The sequence below is a fragment of the Palaemon carinicauda genome, chromosome 44 (genome assembly GCF_036898095.1).
Source record: "Palaemon carinicauda isolate YSFRI2023 chromosome 44, ASM3689809v2, whole genome shotgun sequence".
Lineage (NCBI taxonomy): Eukaryota > Metazoa > Arthropoda > Malacostraca > Decapoda > Palaemonidae > Palaemon > Palaemon carinicauda.
The window spans coordinates 12,400,278-12,418,488 of record NC_090768.1 but is presented as its reverse complement, the minus strand read 5'-3'; the positions used below and the strand labels follow the sequence as shown (position 1 = coordinate 12,418,488).

Here is an 18,211-nt window from a genome sequence, read left to right as displayed (position 1 = left end):
ATTGTTTCTTGTAAAAGAGTTTTTTTTTTTTTTTACAATTATTTAATGATGAAATGGTTTTGCACTTAAAAAATTCAAATGAATAATGAAAAAAAAAACACCATAAATATATCACCATTGTATTGCAAGTTGTATGGCCTTCGGAAATGAAAAATAAAGAGTAAGCTACACCTACCGTAACCCTCCTGATACTTTCATTTCACGAGCAATTATTGATATAGGCTACGCGTTCTTGACACTGTTACCTGAATCAATATTGTAGCAACAGTTAACCTTGTGTTTACCTATTTTACGTCTATTTCAATATTTTTTCCCGGTCTTCTCGATAAAGTGGTCAAGGAAATTACCCTATTTTATTTTGTTTGCATGCAATACCAATGCTGTTGGTAATCTTTATTTTTTAATCTGGTAGATACGTTGTATATATATATATATATATATATATATATATATATATATATATATATATATATATATATATATATATATACATATATATATATATATATATATATATATATATATATATATATATATATATGTGTGTGTGTGTGTGTGTGTGTGTGTGTGTGTGTGTGTGTGTGTGTGTGTAGGGGGGCGAGTGTTACTTTGCATTCATAATGATTAGACAATGTCTTAGAGACGTCCAAAATCAAAGATAGCATCCTTCCGGACACACTGCCCTGCTGATAGTTTTCAGAATAACAGGACAACTGCATTTACGTTTCTCCATTATGATTTATTATTTGTTGTCGACGGGTATTTCGAATCGCTCACTTCGTGATCCTTCATCAGGACTACATTGAGGTTACTACGAACCAGAATCAAACACATTTCTACTTTAATTTACTCGCCATCTACAGACATAAAGCAATCACATACATTTACAGTTTTACATAAATGTTCCTTTAAAGGGGCATGAATATTATTTTATGGATCAGCTGTAGTCTAACACCCTAAACTTATCTGTTAGTAATAATTTTCTATGTCATCGAATATTCTCTTATTTTACGAAAAAAAAAAATTTTTTCACAGCCAAAATAACCACATAATATTTAGCTAAACTAATCAAAATCACCTATCCTCTTTTTCAATAAACTTACAACTATAGTCCTTACTTATATATAAACAATTATTATTATTATTATTATTATTATTATTATTATTATTATTATTATTATTATTATTATTATTATCAGCTAAACTACAACCCTAGTTGGAAACAATAACACAATTAGAATTAATTTTTCATACATAAATTATAAAAACTTAAAAAAACCAAGAGGAAGGAAGAGAACTCTACCCCAACACAGTGAAAGACTATGGCATAGAGGCAATAGCACTACCCAAGACTAGAGATCAATGATTTAATTTTGGAGTGTCCTTCTAGAAGAGGTGCTTATCATAGTTAAAGAGTCTCTACTCTCTTCTACCGTTGCCAAGAGGAAAGTAGTCACTGTACAATTACAGTGCAGTAGTTATCTCCTATGAAATGAGTTTGCAGTTAACAGGGAAGTACTCCAAGGGAATGTGTTACCACTGATGTTGTTTATCCTCCTCATGGATTTTGTAATGAGTAGAACAGTTGGGGATGGTGGAGAAGGATTGGATTGGTTTGGTAATAAGAAATTAGCTGACCTAGAATATGCTGATGACGCTGTCCTTATTAGCTGAGCCCCACAGGATTTGCAATGCTTGGTACCAGAATGATTTAAATATTGCAGGAGGTTGGGCTCAAGGTAAATAGAAGAAAGGCAGAGATGATGAGAACAGAATATGCAATGGAAGATGCAATATCAATGGAAGGAGAAAGGATTAATGAGGTAGAATTATTCATATATTTAGGAACTATGATCTCTAGTACAGGATCTTAAGAATTTGAGTTTAATGACACATTGAAAAAAGTAAATCAGACAATGGCTTGGTTAAGTAAAATTTGGAAATCATATAATCTGAAACTACATATAGGAATCCCCAAGAGAAATTAGTTCACCAAATGTATAACTGGGCTCCATAAAAGTACTAGAAGAATTGAAAGACCCAGGCTTACGTGGCTGAGGGCTATGAATTGTGAAGTAGGAGATGGTGAATGGAGAAGTATTGATTTAAAAGCTCAAGATAGAGACGACTAGCGAAATCTAACCAAAGCCCTTTACCTCACTAGGCGTAGGAGATGATTGATGATAATGATTTATCCACTTGATTGAAGAAGAATTGTTTGATAATCTCAGTATTGTCAGGTATGTGAATACAGGGGAGAATGTGAGAAGAATAGGCCAGAGTGCCGCAAGACTATTCTGTGTATGTGTAGGCAAAGGAAAAATGTGCTGTAACCAGAGAGGGTGATCCAATGTAGTAATGTTTGGCCAGCCAAAGGACCCAATAACTCTCTAGCGGTAGTATTTCAACGGGGGATGGTTCCCTGGCCAACCTTTTATTATTATTATTATTATTATTATTATTATTATTATTATTATTATTATTATTATTATTAGCTAAGCTACAATCGTAGATGGAACAGCATGATGATATAAGCCCAAGGGCTCTAACAGTGAAAAATAGCCCAGTGAGAAAAGGAAATATATGAGAAGTATTGAACAATTAAAGTGAAATATTTTAAGAAGAGTAACAATATTAAAACAGATCTTTCGTATTTAACATTATAAGGATAATTACGTCAGCCTGTTCAACATTTGCTGCAAGTTTGAACTTTTAAAATTCTACCGATTCAACTACCCGATTAGGAAGATCATTCCACAACTTAATCACAGTTGGAATACAGCTTCTAGAATACTGTGTAGTATTGAGCCTAATGGTAGAGAGGGCCTTACTATTAGAATTAACTGCATACTACCTTGTATGTAAATGTAAAGATAACACAGGAAGACGCTAATACTGAAATGGAACGGTTATAACCTTCATCATAACACGACACTATATATTTATCATAGTAGGCTACCACAAGATTATTTTCCCTCCTTAAAGAAACTCTTATTCCACTGGCAAATAACCCACCATATAAATCTAAAAAAAAAAGAAGATATCACAATATTGTTTTCTCCCTAAAACATTAGTCTTCAAGCACCGAATAATAGCCTATCTGGTGCAGGTATAATAAGCTATACTTTATTCTATAAATCACCTACTTTCCCACTTTGATGTACAGCTGTATTCAAAATTTACTCTTTAATGTGCAGCTCACTAGGTATGGGTTTTCAACACAACTGGGTAATGAGAGAGAAGTCACGCATGCCATCATCCCTGCTAAAGAAAGACTTATGATGACGGACAAATGAGAGGCAAAGAATAATGCAACTATCTAACATAGAAGAATATAGTATAACTACATTATAAAAAAGTGTAATTGGTTTACACTGGCTGCATAATAAAGCGAGAATTTGGTTTAAAAGATATGCTACAAAATACATTTGAGTAATCAAAATTAAAGTATTTAATTATGACAAAAGATTTTCTGTACCATTCCTACATTAAAAGTAACTGATGTGGCCTGTTTCAGTATGTTACAGACAGGGATGTAGCATTCCACATTAATGTCAGAATAGTGGAATGTTATACACCCGGGTCTCACTAAAAATAAGTAGAAAAATGTGGCTAGCCTACAAAGGAAGGCGTTAGAATGAAATGGGGTGGGATGGGGAATTTGTACATAACGAAGATTTAAAAAAAAAAAAATCCAAAAGGAGGGCAATGGAAATGGAAAGAAACAGATACAGACTTGAGAATGTCCTTTTGCGTGTGCTCATGTATTCGTAGTTGATTTTTTTTATATACAATAACAATCTGTTAATACTTGGCGTTTTCGACTTACAAGATTGTCACAATTTTGTGTGACTTACCCATGTTGTACACATTTTAATACTTTTTAGGAATTTCAGAACACTATTAGCACATAGGCCTAACTATATGTAAAACGTTTGGCTATTGTGTGGATCTGCGTAATGAAGTTTAGAGGAAATTTCGATTCCATTTCTGATAGGAGATGCAATTCTTCCCACGTGTAACATGCAAACTGAATGCAATATAAGAAATAGTTTTTTAGGTAGTAGGCTGACCAGACCACAACCACCCGTTGAGATACTACCGCCAGAGAGTTATTGGGTCCTTTGACTGGCCAACAGTACTACATTGGAGCCCTCTCTCAGGATACGGCTCATTTTTACTTTGCCCACACATAAACTAAATAATGGGGCATATTCTTTCTAAATTATCCTCTGTTCTCATATAACTGACAATACCGAGATTACCAAAAATTCTTCTTTGCTCAAGGGGTTAACTACTGCAATGTATTTGTTCCCTGGCTTCCTTCCTCTTGGTGAGGGTAGAAGAGACTCTTTAGCTATGGTAAGCAATTCGTCTAAGAGAATGACACTCTAAAATCAAAGCATTGTTCTCTAGTCTTGGTAGTGGCATAACCTCTGTACCATGGTCTCGGGCACACTAATATATCTTGTTTTTCTTCCTCTTGTTTTTAAAGTTTTTTTTTTATAGTTTATATGCGAAATGTTATTTCAATGTTGTTCATGTTCTTGAAATATTTTATTTCAATTACTCATTACTTATATAGTTTCCTCGTTTCCTTGCTGAGCATATTTTTCCTGTTGGAGCCCTTAGGCTTAGAGCATCCTACTTTTCCAACTAGGGATGTAGCTTGACTTGTTTGATTTCGTCGTCCAACGCCGTTTTTTTTTTTTTTTTTTTTTTTACATATTATAGGTGACTTTATCATTGCTAAAAGAGTACTTGACTCACTCCATAATACATTGAAATGATCCCGTTGATTGTCAATGAATCTACTGCAAATGTGTTAATTTCATCTGCGTGTAGCCAATAAGCTACCTTGTTGGATTCTCATATTTCTATTTCGTATCCATTTACACTACAAGTAGCCAGCGAAACTTGTTTCATGTGACCATTTCTGCCAGATCGACTTCCTTCTGTTTTTTTTCCTAGCTAGCTTTATAATTTACTTAAATACATTCTTCTCACATTTCTCCTTGAATTCTAAGTTTTTACAATTTCCCCCTAATCTCACTTGCAATCTATTGAGGAACCTATTTTGCTCACAAGGAAAATTTTCGTTTTATTTTGGCCTCTGTGATAACTCATTTGGGTATGTGGTGTTACAGCTTATATACATATACCTGTATATGCTTTGTTGAATTATTAAAGTGTTTGGTAAAAGCTAATCTCGGCTCAGATTTTTGCAACGGTTTCAGAGGAAGTGATAAAACAACGCTGTATTTATAACAAAACATAAGAAAAATATAAAATATTTCCTATGCATGCCTTTCTTATAAAAGGTTAACTTTTGGAGTTAATGAATTGTTAAGTATTATGAATGTCATAACCAACTCCTGTTTTTATTTTTATCTATTTTGGTGCATAATAATGGTAAAGCAGAAACTTATGTAGTCTTCAACACATTGTTCTCTTTTGCAGACTGAAATCGAGATAAGAGTTTGAAAGGCTCACTGGTGACCTTGCTTGTATGTTTTATTGAAGTTTGTAATATATTTGCGATAAGTGTAAAATATAACTTTATATTATACATTTATTACTTTTAATACATACATATTTATAAATATGTGTCACCAAATGATAAAATTTGAACTAGAAATCCCATTAGCATGTAATCCAGGAAGAGAAATCGAACAATGTTATGTTGTTGACGTCGGAAGATAGGCGATGGCAGCTAGCAGCTGATACATGACGTGAATAAGCACCGTATATTTATTCAAAATTACTGGTAAGTATAGTTTCAAATGTCTTAATTTATCTATATATACCCGATGTTGATGGTTTTGCTGGAAGTTGGAAAACCACTGACTCTAGATATAACTTGACCAAATAGTACTCTAGGGTTAACCTCAGACTATGGTGAGCAATTCCTTTGGCTAAAAAAACACTCATTTTCTTTCCTTTACGAATTTTGTTATACAAGGAATTTTTAAAACCAATTTAGATGTTATAAGAACCATTGGTTTACACGTCTCATGGTGGCATATCTTATTAGGTATATTTGCATGTTTCCAATAATTCCCAATGCATAACAGAATGGGTTTTCTGGCATATTTTCATGTGTATTGAACGAATCTGATGATGATTATTGGAGTAAATCCAGTTAAGGTTTTACAAGTCTACAGGGTATCATTTTGAACAGAAAATATGTTTTCCTGTAGCAAATAACGTGATTTAACCGAATTGGATCTTCATTTCAACTGCAACCAAACAGAACAACCAGTTGGACTAACTTTAAGTAGCCAAACTGGTTGTTGTTGCATTTGAAGTGATGGTGAAAACCGGGTAAATTACGTTATTTACTAAAGGAAAACATATTTTTTTTAAAAATGTTTAAATATAATTGCTCTTGTTACGCCGTAGGCTCGCTTCGCTCGCCAGAAAACCAATAACGTCAAGCTCTTATGTACTGGCAAGCGGTAATGTTGAGCTTCGCACGCTAACATTAGCAATGTTACACTAACATTACAAACGCTATATATAATGGTTCTTGTTCCGCCACTGGCTCGATTCGCTAACATTAACAATGTTACGTTAATATATATATTTCTGAAACTATTCACTTCCGACAGGAACGATTGTCATTTTCGAAGAGAACGGATCTTTTTCCTCTTTTCCATAGAAAAAAATAGTTTTTTCCCTAGGTTACATTACCCTGTAATAAACTATAATAGAACCTAAATCCATAGTTGTGAAGTTAGATATCGACTGCCTCAACTCCACAAACTATGGATTTTTGAGAAAAATCATCGTCAAATTCTTTCCAAACGTGAAAATATGCCATGAAAACCATTCTGTCATCCAATTTTACTGAGAAAACAAGAAGTAGTCATGAAAGTGAAAACGTATTGACAACCATCGACAATGTTTACAACTTACGGCATACCGACACAAAAAGACAATGTTTGAATGCATGGTTTTCTGAGGACTTTGCCTTCATTTTTTTAATATTTAATGAATAGCTAACCTAATCACACCTAACCTAACCTAACCTAGTAAGAAAACCGGCCACTAATCTAATTGGAGGCGGGGTGTATGTACAATAGCGGCCACCTGTATGTATTATTATGTCTAACTTAGAATACGTCAGTGTAAGGGGGGTTGCAGGGGGCCATTAGCCCCCCCCCCATTAGGTAAGTAGGTAAGGACACGGCTTGTAGGTTGGGTTAGGGGGGAAAGTTTAGATTAGTTGATGTCCATTTTTAATCAATGCTTGAGGAACTGGCTGCTGATATACAAAGGCCGCCTGGTGGCCAAGCCCTGCGGACCCCGCCCGTTGCAGGTCACATGAAAAAATTAACAATCTTAGGTAGAGGGGTACCGGTAGCACTCTGTTTGAACACTTTCAGATATGAATTTGCCTGTAATTTTTAAGAATTATGTAATTATCATTATGTTAGTATTTATTTGCGCCAGGGGTTTATGGTATTCAAAATATTGCTTTTTCAATGCTCTAAGCGATTGTACATAGTATTAGTATTTTGAGCTATCAAACAATGGCAACCTATGCAATAATACCTCTTATTATATGCATATTGCTTTAGGCTATTACTAAATACCCCTAAAGTAGAATTAATAGTTTAGCCTCAAAATGTGATTGGATTTATACATCAGAATTCAACTTCAAGTAGTTGGGACCTTACAATTTTAGCGACTTTTCATCAAAGGCAAATCCATTGTATTGAGAAACATCTATAAAATTGAGGCTGGCTTCTTGAATAGTATATAACTCAACCTGTGTAATATTAAGAGGTACTTCAAATTGTAGTGAATAAGAGTAGGGGCGGGGTGGGGCGATTGGTAAGAATATGGTGGGTTCCAATGGTAAGTTTGATTGGGGGAAACTTGAGGGTTTGATGTTTCCTATAGCTAATGTATGGCTAAAAGTTAACCAAAACTTCAATAGTAACAGCACGTAAGTTAGAGCTTAAATCACCCTAGTATAGTTTAGTTGGTGCCAGTTTAGTATGTGGCCTACCTTTTTTTATTCTGGTTTAGTATGTTGCCTACCTGGCTGGTTAGGTTAGGTTAGGTAAGGTTAGTTTAGGCCACATACTAAAACAGATAGAATTTCGTAGGCCACATACTAAACCGGCACCGTTTAGTTTATAGCCTACTAGGCCTCTATCTTTAGTAGGCCGAGGTTGCTCAAAGCTCAGCTAGGCTAGCCTATCATAAGGTTACTAATATTCTTACCTCTCAATTGTTCTCATGTAATGAATAGCACTCACTGTCTTTTAGAAGCCTTTGTGGTAATTATACTGTATACAAACCTTAGCTATTTACACATTTGTGCCTGCCAGCCCTGTCCCCCAAGATAAGTCCTACCTCTAAGCAAAGTGAAGCATTCACCGGTGTGTGTGAGGGGGGGGGGGGTTTAGCTAGCTACCCGTCCCTACCCCCCGCTAACTAGCGGCCGGGTAATAAACCCTCGTTAAAACTTTTATGGCTCGTCATTCAGCTACGCCGAAGTAATTACCCCATGTAAATAGCTAAGGTTTGTACAGTTAGGAAAAATACAAATTATCTACGAATTTGTCATATTCATTGAAGGATTTGGACACAGAAGGCCTCGTCCACATCATGTCTTGTATGGACATGGCTTTGAGAGACGGGTCCAACGAGTTAGCGGCCCTTTTCTCGGCGGGTGTCCTTAAGAAAAGAGCCCAAATGTGCGCTTTTCTGTCGAATGGGGTTACGCCCATGCAGAAGTCGGAGTTATTTTATGCACTTCTTTCTTCGCTCCTTTTCCTGCAAGAACTGGTCAGAGAAGTCTCTTCCGCGTTAGCCCAAACGGCCACAAAGGATTTAGTGTCTAAGACAGCAAGGAAGGTTCTGCCTACATCCTTCTCGAGTCGTAAGCCTAAGGAGGAAGCACCATCCCATCAGTTTTCTCAGCCCTTTCGGGGGAAAACCTTCGGCATGGGTAGTACCAGACCCGAGGGAAGGAGAGCAAAGAGGAGAGGCTCGAGACCAGGTCGAAGCAGGGTCTGACAGCATTTGCCTTCAGACAGCGGTAGGAGCCAGACTAACCAACTTCTGGCAAGAATGGGAGAGGAGAGGAGCAGACCTTTGGTCTGTCCAGTTACTCAAGGAGGGGTACAAAATCCCTTTCCTAGGAAAACCTCCTTTAGTAGTAACTCAGATAGACCTCTCGGCCAGATACAAAGAAGAATCAAAGATGCAGGCGATGCAACAGCAAATGTCGCTCTTATTAGAGATGGAGGCAATAGATAGGGTGTGAGATTTACGGTCGCCAGGATTTTACAATCGCTTGTTCCTGGTTCCCAAGAATTTGGGGGGATGGAGACCAGTCCTGGATGTGAGTGCACTCAACGTCTTCGTACGGAAGACAAAGTTCACTATGGAAACAACGAAATCAGTCCTAGCAGCAGTCAGGAAGGACGACTGGATGGTCTCGTTAGACCTTGAGGATGCGTATATCCACAGCCCCATCCATCCGGACTTCAAGAAATACCTGAGGTTCATGTACCAAGAGGAGGTATTCTAGTTTCGGGCTCTTTGTTTCGGCCTAAGCACCGCGCCTCAAATCTTCACAAAGTTATTGTCAAATGTAACAGGAATGCTGCATTCAAGAGGTATCAGAGCCTCTCTGTATCTGGACGACTGGCTCATCAGAGCTCATTCCTACGATCGCTGCCTGGAGGATCTGCAGATGACGTTGAATTTATCAGAGGAACTGGGTCTTCTGATAAACAGGGACAAGTCACAACTGACACCATCCCAAGAGATTCTGTACTTGGGGATGGAGATTCGGAGTCAAGCTTTTCTGTCTGCCTCAAGGACGGAACAAGCCCTGGTGAAACTTCAATGCTTTCTAGGGAAGCGAAAGTGTTCTGCGAGGGAATGGATGAGCCTACTGGGGACCCTTTTCTTGTTGGAGCAGTTTGTCTCCCTGGGAAGACTGAATCTTCGCCCTTTTCAGTTCCACCTCAATCTACATTGAAACAAGGGATTGGAGCTGGAGACAAAGTGTATCCTCATTTCAGAATCCACAAAGCGATGTCTTTAGTGGTGGAACAACCCCGTCAAGCTCCAAGAGGGTCTTTCTCTGGAACAGAGGAACCCAGACCTTGTGTTGTGTTCTGACGCCTCGGACTCGGGGTGGGGAGCAACATTGGGAAAGTTGGAGATCTCGGGTTCCTGGACAAAAGAACAGGAGATCCTCCACATAAATCAGGAGTTGTTGGCAGTCCTGTTAGCCCTCAAAGAATTCGAAAAGTCAGTTCTGAACAGAGTGGTACAGGTCAACTCCGACAATACTACGGCGTTGGCCTACATAGACAAGCAAGGCGGAACCCACTCGAGGTCTCTTTACGTGACTGCGACAGAGCTCCTTTACTGGTCAAGAGAAAGGAATGTAACCCTGGTCACAAGATTTATTCAAGGGGAAAGAAATGTGATGGCAGACAGTCTGAGCAGAAAGGGTTAAGTCTTGTCTACAGAATGGACACATCATCAGGAAGTCTGCAAGAACCTGTGGCAGACGTGGGGTCGTCCTTGCATAGACCTGTTTGCAACTACGAAAACGAAGAGGCTGGAGACTTACTGTTCCTCAGTGCCAGATCCCGAAGCAGTTCACATCGACGCTTTCCTCTTGAACTGGTCCCACCTAGATTTGTACGCTTTTCCACCATTCAAGATAGTACACAAAGTGATTCAAAAATTCGTGTCACACAAGGGCGCCAGAATGACTCTAGTGGCCCCCTTTTAGCCCACAAGAGAGTGGTTCACAGAAGTACTGGAATGGATGGTGGACACACTGAGAAGCCTCCCTTTGAGAGTAGATCTACTCAAACAACCCCACTTGGAAAGGTACCATCAAAACTTACAAGCTCTACATCTAAGTGCCTTCAGACTATCGAAAAACTCATGAGAGCTAGAGGTTTTTCAAAGGAAGCAGCTAGTGCGATTGCGAGAGCAAGGAGATCTTCCACCATCAAGGTTTACCAATCCAAGTGGGAGGTTTTTAGAGAATGGTATAGAGACAACTCTGTTTCCTCTTCCAGTACCTCTATGACTCAGATAGCCGACTTCCTTCTGTACCTTAGAAGGAGGCGTAAGTTTTCGACCTCAACCATCAAGGGATACAGGAGCATGTTAGCGGCCGTCTTCAGACATAGGAATTTGGATTTGTCCAATAATAAAGATCTCCAGGACCTTCTCAAATCCTTTGAAACCACTAAGGAAGGACATCAGAAATCTCCAGCTTGGAATCTAGACATAGTTCTGAAGTTCCTAATGAGTAGCAGGTTCGAGCCTTAACATTCAGCCTCGTTAAAGGATCTCACCATGAAGACACTCTTTTTAGTCAGTTTGGCGACAGCAAAAAGTGTCAGTGAAATTCATGCCTTCAACAAAAATGTAGGCTTTAGAGATAACAAGGCTATCTGCTCCTTACAGCTAGGTTTTCTTGCCAAGAACCAACGCCCTTCACAACCCTGGCCCAAGGCTTTTGAGATTCTGAACCTTTCGGATTTGGTTGGAGAGGAGTTAGAGAAGGTCCTGTGTCCAGTAAGAGCCTGAAGTTCTACCTGGAAAGAACGAAGAATTTACGGGGTAAGTCAGAAGCAAGGCTGGTAGTACGGTACGGTACGGAATGTTTTTCCGTACTCCGTACCTGGCTAAAATACCGTACCGTAATTTCGTACCGTACTATCAATAATTTTTCCGTACCGTACAGTACGGAAAAAATACCGTACCGTAATTCCGTACCTTTACCGTACTAATATGGCTGCTGCTGCTAAGGATATTTGTAGTAATATTGAATACTGTTCCTTTGTTTTTAATAGAAAACCAAGAGTATTCACTTCTGGATTCAAAAAACATGTTTAGCCATGAGACTATACCGTATATTTAGTACATGAAATATAGTGTATGAAATATTATTCAAAATATTTCCCAGTATTATGACTCTTTGGATAATAATAATAATATTGTTGAAACCATCACTTCCTCTTTTAAGGATTTTATCATGAAAAAAAATATACAATAATCTAACCATTAATAGAACTTGAAAGCATTGCCTGATGTTACCATGTAATAAAATAAACTAGATTTTTTCTCAACATTCAAAAGTTACGATGTAATAAAATAAAATAATTCTTTTTTCTCGACATTGATAAACTAAAGTTACGATATAAGAAAATAAACTAAATATTTTTTTCTCAACATTCATAAACTTAAGTTAAGATGTAATAAAATAAACTAAATCTTTTTTCTCGACATTGATAAAACAAAGCTTGTAGCCTAGGCTATAGTAGGAAAATACCTCCCAATAGCAACTTCTTTTAACCAAACATAAGAGTTTAAATTGATTATGTATTGCATCTTAGAAACATAATGGCATCTATTATATCATCCTTCATGCCTAGTCTTAGTTCATCCAAAATGTATCTCAACCCTGAGAATGTTCGCTCTACACTCACTTGAGTGACAGGAAGTGTAAGGGCTACCTCGGCTATAGCCTTCAAATCTTGGTGTGGATGTTTATTCCACCACGTGAATATATCTTCCCTTTTTTTCTATTCAAGTACAGTTATTGAAATGCCTAATTGTTTGTTTTATTTTGGTTAATCGCAAAGCATCATAATCCACTAGTTTGCTCTCCCTTTTTTTATTGTTATCAGCAGCAGACAATATTTGGTCAATTGTATCTTTTGAGCTCTCTTCATTTCCACTTTGGCTTTCACTCAAGTTCTTTTCTTCATTTTTTATTTTTTTTTTTTTTTTGTAAAATCATCCTGAAAATTACTAGAGCTTTGCAATGACATAATTCTTTTCCACAATGCAGTGAGGTGCTGCATTGCAAGATCTTTTTATGGTTCAACTAATAGGCACTGAAATCTTGGATCAAGATAAATGGCTGCAAGGAATGCTGCATTGTTGAGTAGAGAAAGCTCTCGATTCTGCATGGCATTAATAAGGTCGGCTGAAAACTCTCAAGATGATTTTGACAGAAGCATTTTACATTTTAACCACTCACGAAGGAACATTCCTGTAGTCAGTTTCTGCATTTGTATGGTAACGGTCGTATTGTACACAGGTTTGAGACAGAGTAAAAGGTCTTCAATAGTTTGCCAGTCATCTTCAGGTATCAAAAGAGATTCATTGGCAAGTCCTATTTGGTATAAAAAGATTTGCTTGCCATGACACTCTGTAGCATCTCATAAGATGAGCCCCATCTTGTTTCGCAATCCAATTTGGGCAGTGGTTTATCATTTTTTCTAAATACTAACCTCATATTCTGTGTATGGGTTTTATTCACTACTTTGCACACTTTAGTTAGCAAAGATTTCACAGATTGATTTCCGTTGATCATATCATGCACACATAGCTGTAACGTATGAGCAGCACCTCTAACGGAAATGACTCATCAGCTGCTGTTGTGACATGATTTAATGCCTCTTCCCAGTTTTCTAACTGTTCTGTGTCAGTGGAAGCAACGTAAACAGCACTTGTAGTGGCAGACTGGCAGCAGACACACTCAGTAGCTCATAGTTAAGCATAAGGCTTTTCTGTCGGAAGACTCTTTTGAAGCACAATATAGGATTATATTTGTGATACTTCAAACTTTTGTTGGTATTACTTCAATAATTAGAGACAGACATCACATGTTAATTAAGAAATTAACACATGCATTGTATATTACAAACTGCAATATAAAATACCTTAGTGTTCTACAAGTGAAATTTTTTTTAGTCCATTCCATTGCTGGTGTCCAAATATGCATTAACAGTAATAGCGTAGTGATAGATATCCAAGCCTAAGGTAAGGTACGGTACGGAATTTGCCCATTTTTTTCGTACCTGAACCGTACCGTACCGTACCATGGTAAAATTACCGTACCGTAATTCCGTACCGTACTTATAGGCTAAATATCAATCGTACCGTACCGTACCGTACGCCAGCCTTGGTCAGAAGTACTTTGGTGCTCAGTCAAAAGGCCTTCGCCACAAATGTCTAAGAATGCGCTATCCTTCTTCATCAGGCTCTTAATAAGGGAAGCTCATTCACATTGTAGTGAGGTGGACCTCAAGCTTTTGAAGGTCAAGGCACATGAGGTTAGAGCAGTAGCAACCTCTGTAGCCTTCAAACAGAATAGGTCCTTGCAGAGCCTCATGGACACGACATTCTGGAGGAGCAAATCAGTGTTTGCCTCACACTATCTGAAACAAGTTCAGACTCTTTACAAGGACTGCTATACCCTGGGACCATTCGTAGCAGCGAGTGCAGTAGTGGGGGAAGGATCTACCACTACATTCCCATAACCTAATACCCTTTTTCTTCCCTTGGAACTGTTGTGTTTTTATGGTTGCTTGTGGAGATTGGACGCAGTCTTCCACAATCATTGATTTGCAGTCAGGTGGTCAGTTTGTTCCTTGGGAGCGCCCGGAACAAGGATATTGGAGGAGGTCCTGTCACATAGAGGTTATACACCGGTTTGACAGCTCCTAGAGGTCTTCAGCCCCCTGGGTGGATCGCTGGATCTCTTAAGGAAAGCGGACATAATGAGGCAGGAGTTCATTGAAGTCAGCTTCCTTAACAGGTACGAAGCCTTAAGCTTGTTTATTAACTCTTAGGTAAATTCCAACAATGTTGGCTGTCTCTGACCCCCACCAAAGGTGTCAATCAGCTATATATATAACTACCAGGTAAATCAGATGTTTAAAAATGATATTTTCATAATAAAATGAATTTTTGAACATACTTAACTGGTAGTTATATATAATTTAATTCCCACCCTCCTCCCCTATAGAGACCAAGGGCATGGAAGATCTGAGGAATAGTTGGAATGGTCCTAGGTACCTGGGTAGAGGGGGCACAAGTGGGACTCCTGGCTACCCAATCGGCGATTGCCGCGAGTTTTGAAATTCTGCCGTGACGTCATGGACTAAGCTATATATATAACTACCAGGTATGTATGTTCAAAAATTTATTTTATTATGAAAATATTTTCCTTGTGTAAGTTAGTATAGAATTAATACTTGTTGTGTCCCCAATACCTCTTGTGAGGGAAGATTTGGCTAGTCTATGGTACTCTCAAATGGGCCTATAACTCGGAGAACTCTTACCTATGCCCATCACACCTTTAGTTAGTATCACAAGCCAAAGCTTGCTGAGGCCGCTAGTTGTGCATAGCATGATATTTTAGTGAGGTGCAAGGGTTCCTACCAGTTATGATCTAATATCGTACGGAGAAAACACCCAGTCAATGCCAAAAGCCAGTTGGTATGGCACTTCACCCTTCTAAGTGTTAAGTCACCCCTATAAATCGCGAAGGTTTGTATAGAGAAACGGAAAAAATGTCTAATTCAAAGTTAATTTGTATTAAAATTTTTCCTAACGATACAAACCTAGAGCTATTTATACAGATTGGCCCGCCAGCACCTATCCCTCAAGAAGTCCTGCCTGCAAACAAAGTGGGTGCTCAGCCCATGTGTGTGAGTCAGGGGGTTATCTGGCTACCCCCACCCCTCCCGCTAATTAGGTGGTTATCCCTCACTTAAAGTCTTATGGCTTGTCTTTCAGCTTCGCTGAAAGTAATATTGTACTCCTATAAATAGCCCCGGGGTTGTATTGTTAGGAAAAATACAAATTGCCTCCGAATTTACTATTTTTGATAACTATACAAATCTGAGTCCTTTATTCATACTTTCTTGCCATCACCCACCCTCTAGAAAGTCCTGCTGCAATCAAAATGAGTGCTCAGTCAGCAAGCAGGAGGGCGGGGCTTCCCCACTCCCAGCAGCGAATTACCGGCCACCTGTTTATACCTTTTTATAAAAGTTTAACTGCTGTTAACTCCAGCTTATGTGATTTTCTATGTTATATAAAGGACTCAAATATGTTTAGTTAGGAAAAATACAAATCACAAATATAATGTTATAATTTTTTTGGGGGGAAAATTTAAACAAATCCAGGCTGCATGTGAAAAAAAAATTGTATGGATATATTGAGTACACTGTTGCCTTGCTGCAATTTTGAATGATTTAGCATTAATTGAAACTTGCTATAGAATTACAGTGAATTATTTATGAATTTATTGACCATTTGATATTTTCAGGGCAAAAGCCATAAGAATGTTTGGCAATCTGAAGAATAAGATAGGAGATGTGACTGATTTGAAAAAGCTCACATCTCCTCAAGCTTTGGCATCCATGGCTGGAGGTTCCCGGCAACGCTCTTCAACACACACGCCGGGAAGCATTACACCAAGATCGCGTCACTCGCGCCAGGCATCGACAGCATCTCTTCAAGGACTTGGTTTGCCAATTTCACCTCCTAGGTCTCCAACCGATTCAAGTGAAATAACAGCTAATCACGATCGTGTGAGTTAATGCAACAGTTTTACTAGTTGTTATTGGAAATATTATGATGAGTGAATTTAACTACATATGAATAGTTAAAGAATGTTTTTATAAGTATCTGTTGGGTAAGATATATAACGACATAATTTAACTACTAACTGATTTATAATGGTATCAAAGTATTGATTAATGCAAGCTGAATTTAACTATCCTATAAATAGTTGAAGAAATTTTTTATCAGTATCTGTTGAGTAAGATATATAATGACATAACTGAACTACTAACTGATTCATAATAGTATCAAAGAATTGATTAGTGCAATCTGAAATTTTCATGTAAATCTTCATCTACATTTTACTGTTTGTTTACCTTTAGTTGAAGTTTAGAATAGGTTCATTGCTTAAATTCAACATCTAGTCAGGAGCAAAAAGATATCCTGCTGAAAACTGGTACCTGTACTGGAAATATTCAATCACCTCTTGTGCGGGACCACCAAATCTTAAGAAATCATAATTGGTCAGAATGATCAGTAAGATGTGCTGCCATCAAGTGAAACTGGACATATCTAGTCACTTTTCATGCTGGAGCAGCATGGGAGAATTGACTGGTGGTAGAAATAACAGAAGTATATTTTGTATACATGTGGACCCTGACATAACGATTGTACAAGGAAAACTGCACAAAAGAAGCTACCACCTGTGCTTGGCAATCAGATTAAAAGAAATATAGTTTGGGCATAAGCAGTCAAAAAAGATATTCTGAAAACATCTGAAGTCAGACATACTGCCGATCAGGAGAAATCACAACTAATCAGAAGGAGAAGAAATATTTCCTACTTATGGTACTAAACATTCGGTTACTGCCATGCTTGTTAGAATGTCAGGAGGAACCAAAGAATAATCAGGAGTAGTAGAAAGATGAGGTGTATGTAAGGGGAGGAACCACAAATGGTTTAAGGGACACAAAATGCAGTTAAAAGAGCACCTTATTTACTCAAGCTGGCGATTATGTCACTGCAGTGTATGGTAGGGTAAGAAAAACTGATTATACCATATCCTAGTTTAAATAGCACTCTTGACACCATGAGGTGACACCTGTCATTGACTTAATAAAGTCCATCAGAAGTGGTGTGGAGAATTTTTGCATAGAAATAGCATAGGTAAAGACACAAGTCTCAATCACAGGAATCTGAGAGAAGCATTTAGGATCTAGAGTGAAGATGACATTCATGGGCACAACCAAAATATATCTGGTAGAAATGGAGATGTCAGGATAAATGTTGAATGAGTGACTGTCAAACGTCATGTAATTAGAATGAAAAAGTAATTAGACATTAAAAAAGTTTCATTTGCTTCTATATTTGTTGTGTGAAGGTCAAATGACTGGTGAAATTGGATAGTTTAATAGATAATAGTTGAATTATTTTGGTTCTTGAAATAGAGATACCTATGATTTAGAGACTGGTGTGAAGCAACACCCAGAAATTACAGCTAAAATGAGGTTTTTATACTTTAGTTGGAGATACTGTAATGATTAAATCTGTTCTAATTGTTTTTACGAGGAGGCAAGCCAATAAAGTTCAATGTATATGTTTTTTCACACTAAAGTCATTCAAGTCATCATTTGCCTTTACTTAAGTCTTTTTATTATGCAAATATTTTGTTTTTCAGATACAAGAATTAGAACGAGAAGTTTCAAAACTGCGAACGGCCTTAGAAACACAGCAAGACTCTGCTTTAGAAAGGTTAAATGCACGTGAACAGGAATGGAGAGCAAAGCTTCAAGAAGAGAAGGATAAAGTATGTGAGAAAAAGTTTCTTGAAGCAATAATTGCATATTTT

General features: G+C 37.7%; 1 protein-coding gene across 2 annotated transcripts in view; it reads left to right on the top strand.

Moving 5' to 3' along the window:
• Positions 1-5,623: 5,623 nt before the first annotated feature.
• The window catches only part of LOC137634228 (golgin subfamily A member 1-like), a 117,133-nt gene continuing 104,545 nt past the window's right edge, over positions 5,624-18,211 (top strand). For both annotated transcript variants that reach the window (XM_068366499.1, XM_068366498.1), the window contains exons 1-3: positions 5,624-5,767; positions 16,127-16,391; positions 18,041-18,169. In XM_068366499.1, coding sequence (XP_068222600.1) covers positions 16,143-16,391; positions 18,041-18,169 — 378 coding nt within the window. In that variant the 5' untranslated portion in view covers positions 5,624-5,767; positions 16,127-16,142. The remainder of the gene's footprint in view (positions 5,768-16,126; positions 16,392-18,040; positions 18,170-18,211) is intronic.